Genomic DNA, 2328 nt, shown 5'->3' on the forward strand with positions numbered 1-2328 from the left:
TTTTTTTTTAATGAATTTTATGTTCATTTCTTGTTATATTAATAATTTTTACTGAGAAAGTACTTCACATTACTATAATATAATTCTATCAAATTTGTTGTCATTTCTACACTCTCTCAGTTTTTTTTTTTACAAAATGTACAGAGAAGTTTCTGATCATTATAGTTAATTTTTTCGACCGCTATGTTACACAGAAATATGCATTGAAAGGTTAAAGGAAAATTTAATTTGAAAATGTCTCTATAAATGCTCATGAATTTGAGACCAGTGTTGCTGGATGGTTTAACAGCTCCAGAAAATATGAAAGTGATTTGCAGCATTCTGCCACATCACCAGCAGGTGTCGCCATTTTCCTGATATCTTTTTTTACTCTGCAGTTATGAAAAATCTAATAATTCTTTTCCAGCTAAATTCAGGCCAAACTTTCATCTTCCTGTTCTTGGTATTTTATCGATGCGATCCCAATCATCCTCTGTGTGCTCTCCTTCTTACACCACAATTAATTTTTTGTCATTGTCAACACATTTTTGTCAAATCATAGTAAATAGTAAATTTATGTGTGTCTAACTAAAAACTTTTTATCAATATAAGGTTGTCTCAAATTCTTCCAAAACTCATCTTCAAGCTGTTTTTTTTAATCATTGTTTTTCATTTGATTCCATGATTTATTAGCTGGAATTGTTAACATATGTTCTCCTTTCAGACAATGTTGAGTTCAGACGTGTTTCTGACCTAGAATCTGGTTTATTGGTCGCTGATCTGGTTTCCTGTGGTTCAATCCCCATGCAGGAGCCGCAGGCCTCCAGCAGGGGGCGGCAGAGCTCCGCAGCTGTCAGCCTGCCTGCAGCTGGCCTCCCCATAGATATCCATCTATGGGCCTCCCTGTCTGCCATCGATCCGCTCCTGCTGATCTCCTCCTGCTGCTCCTGCTGATCTCCTCCTGCTCATCTCCTCCTGCTCATCGCCTCCTGCTGCTCCTGCTCATCTCCTCCTGCTCATCGCCTCCTGCTGCTCCCAGCCGGTCCACATGGGTCACACGAACGCGCACAGTCTGATGCAGAGCAGAAGCGCGCACCCAGCAGCCTTCCTCTCGCGCCTCATCAGACGGTTGGAGGGGGAATCCCACAGCGCGAGGTGGGGGTAGGGGGGGCGGGACCACAGCCTGTGAGTGCGCGTGCAGCACGTGGAGCCTCAGACAGATCCGGACCAGGACCAGGACCAGGACCAGGACCAGGACCAGGACCAGGACCAGGACCAGGACCAGAACCGAGCCTGAAGTCTTCATGTCCCTGCGCGCTCACATCAATAACGGACCGTCTCGTGCTCGCGCATCTTCCGGCCGTGAGGCTCTGGTCCGCGCGGCTCCTACCGGTCCAGCAGGAGCTGGTGGCGGGATCAGGGACCGGAAGTGCTGATGACCTCCAGTTGCTTGGATCACTTTGATGGACTCTGACGTCACATCAAGGCATAGGAGCACATCTGGATTGAAGTAACTGCAGATCTGCTGATGACATCAGGAGGAAAGATGTGAGCATCAGCAGTGACGTCATCCGTGGCCTGCAGATGGCAGCCTACAGCAGCCGTGACATCATAGAGGGTTACCTGCGGTGCAAGCTGCTGGATGGGGGCGTGGCCTGGCGTTTCCCCAAGCAGAGGCATTTCCAGTTCCCTTGGAGATCTGAGGAGGGCGGGGCTCCGGGGCCCCTGCAGCTGGCCCTGCCCCGCCTGCTGGCGGCGTTACGGAATGCCAGCGATGAGCTAGAGGGGCGTTATGGCAGTTCCCTGCATGGCCAGGTGGCGGCGCTGCGTCACAGGGAACTCGGTGGCGCCGCAGCACGACAAAGCCTGGCGCTGATCCGGGACGAGCTGTTCAGGGACGGAGTGAACTGGGGACGAATCGTGGCCATGATGGCGCTGGGAGGAGCCCTGAGCGCCCAGGCGGCCCGGACGGGCGAGACGGGTCAGGTGGACGACATCGCCGACTGGATGGAGGAGAGCCTGGAGGCCGCCGCACTGCGTACATGGATCCATGACAACGGAGGATGGGTGAGAGCTTCCTTCCTTCCTTCCTTCCTTCCTTCCTTCCTTCCTTCCTTCCTTCCTTCCTTCCTTCCTTCCTTCCTTCCTTCTTTCCTTCCAGGGGTGGAGCTAGAGGGCTCCAGGTGATTGGTTGTTCCTATGGTGATGTAAGCGAAAAACGAGGCGATTGAAGAGGAACCAACCGACCGATGAACGTTTCTATCATAGAAAACAATCAGTTCATTCAGTCTATAGATCTGTTAAACCAATAAACCAGATTCTGCAGTGAAAATCCAGGGATCCCTTCCA

At 50.7% G+C, this 2328-nt stretch overlaps 1 protein-coding gene across 1 annotated transcript in view; it reads left to right on the top strand.

Annotated features, from left to right (window-relative positions):
* The first annotated feature begins 1230 nt into the window (after nucleotides 1-1230).
* LOC107080667 (apoptosis regulator Bcl-2-like) overlaps nucleotides 1231-2328 on the top strand; it is a 10578-nt gene continuing 9480 nt past the window's right edge. The window contains exon 1 of the mRNA XM_015368875.1: nucleotides 1231-2046. Within this exon, the coding sequence (XP_015224361.1) occupies nucleotides 1564-2046 (483 nt within the window). The 5' untranslated portion in view covers nucleotides 1231-1563. The remainder of the gene's footprint in view (nucleotides 2047-2328) is intronic.

The sequence above is a fragment of the Cyprinodon variegatus genome, unplaced genomic scaffold, assembly GCF_000732505.1.
Source record: "Cyprinodon variegatus isolate N-32 unplaced genomic scaffold, C_variegatus-1.0 Scaffold2204, whole genome shotgun sequence".
Taxonomy (NCBI): domain Eukaryota; kingdom Metazoa; phylum Chordata; class Actinopteri; order Cyprinodontiformes; family Cyprinodontidae; genus Cyprinodon; species Cyprinodon variegatus.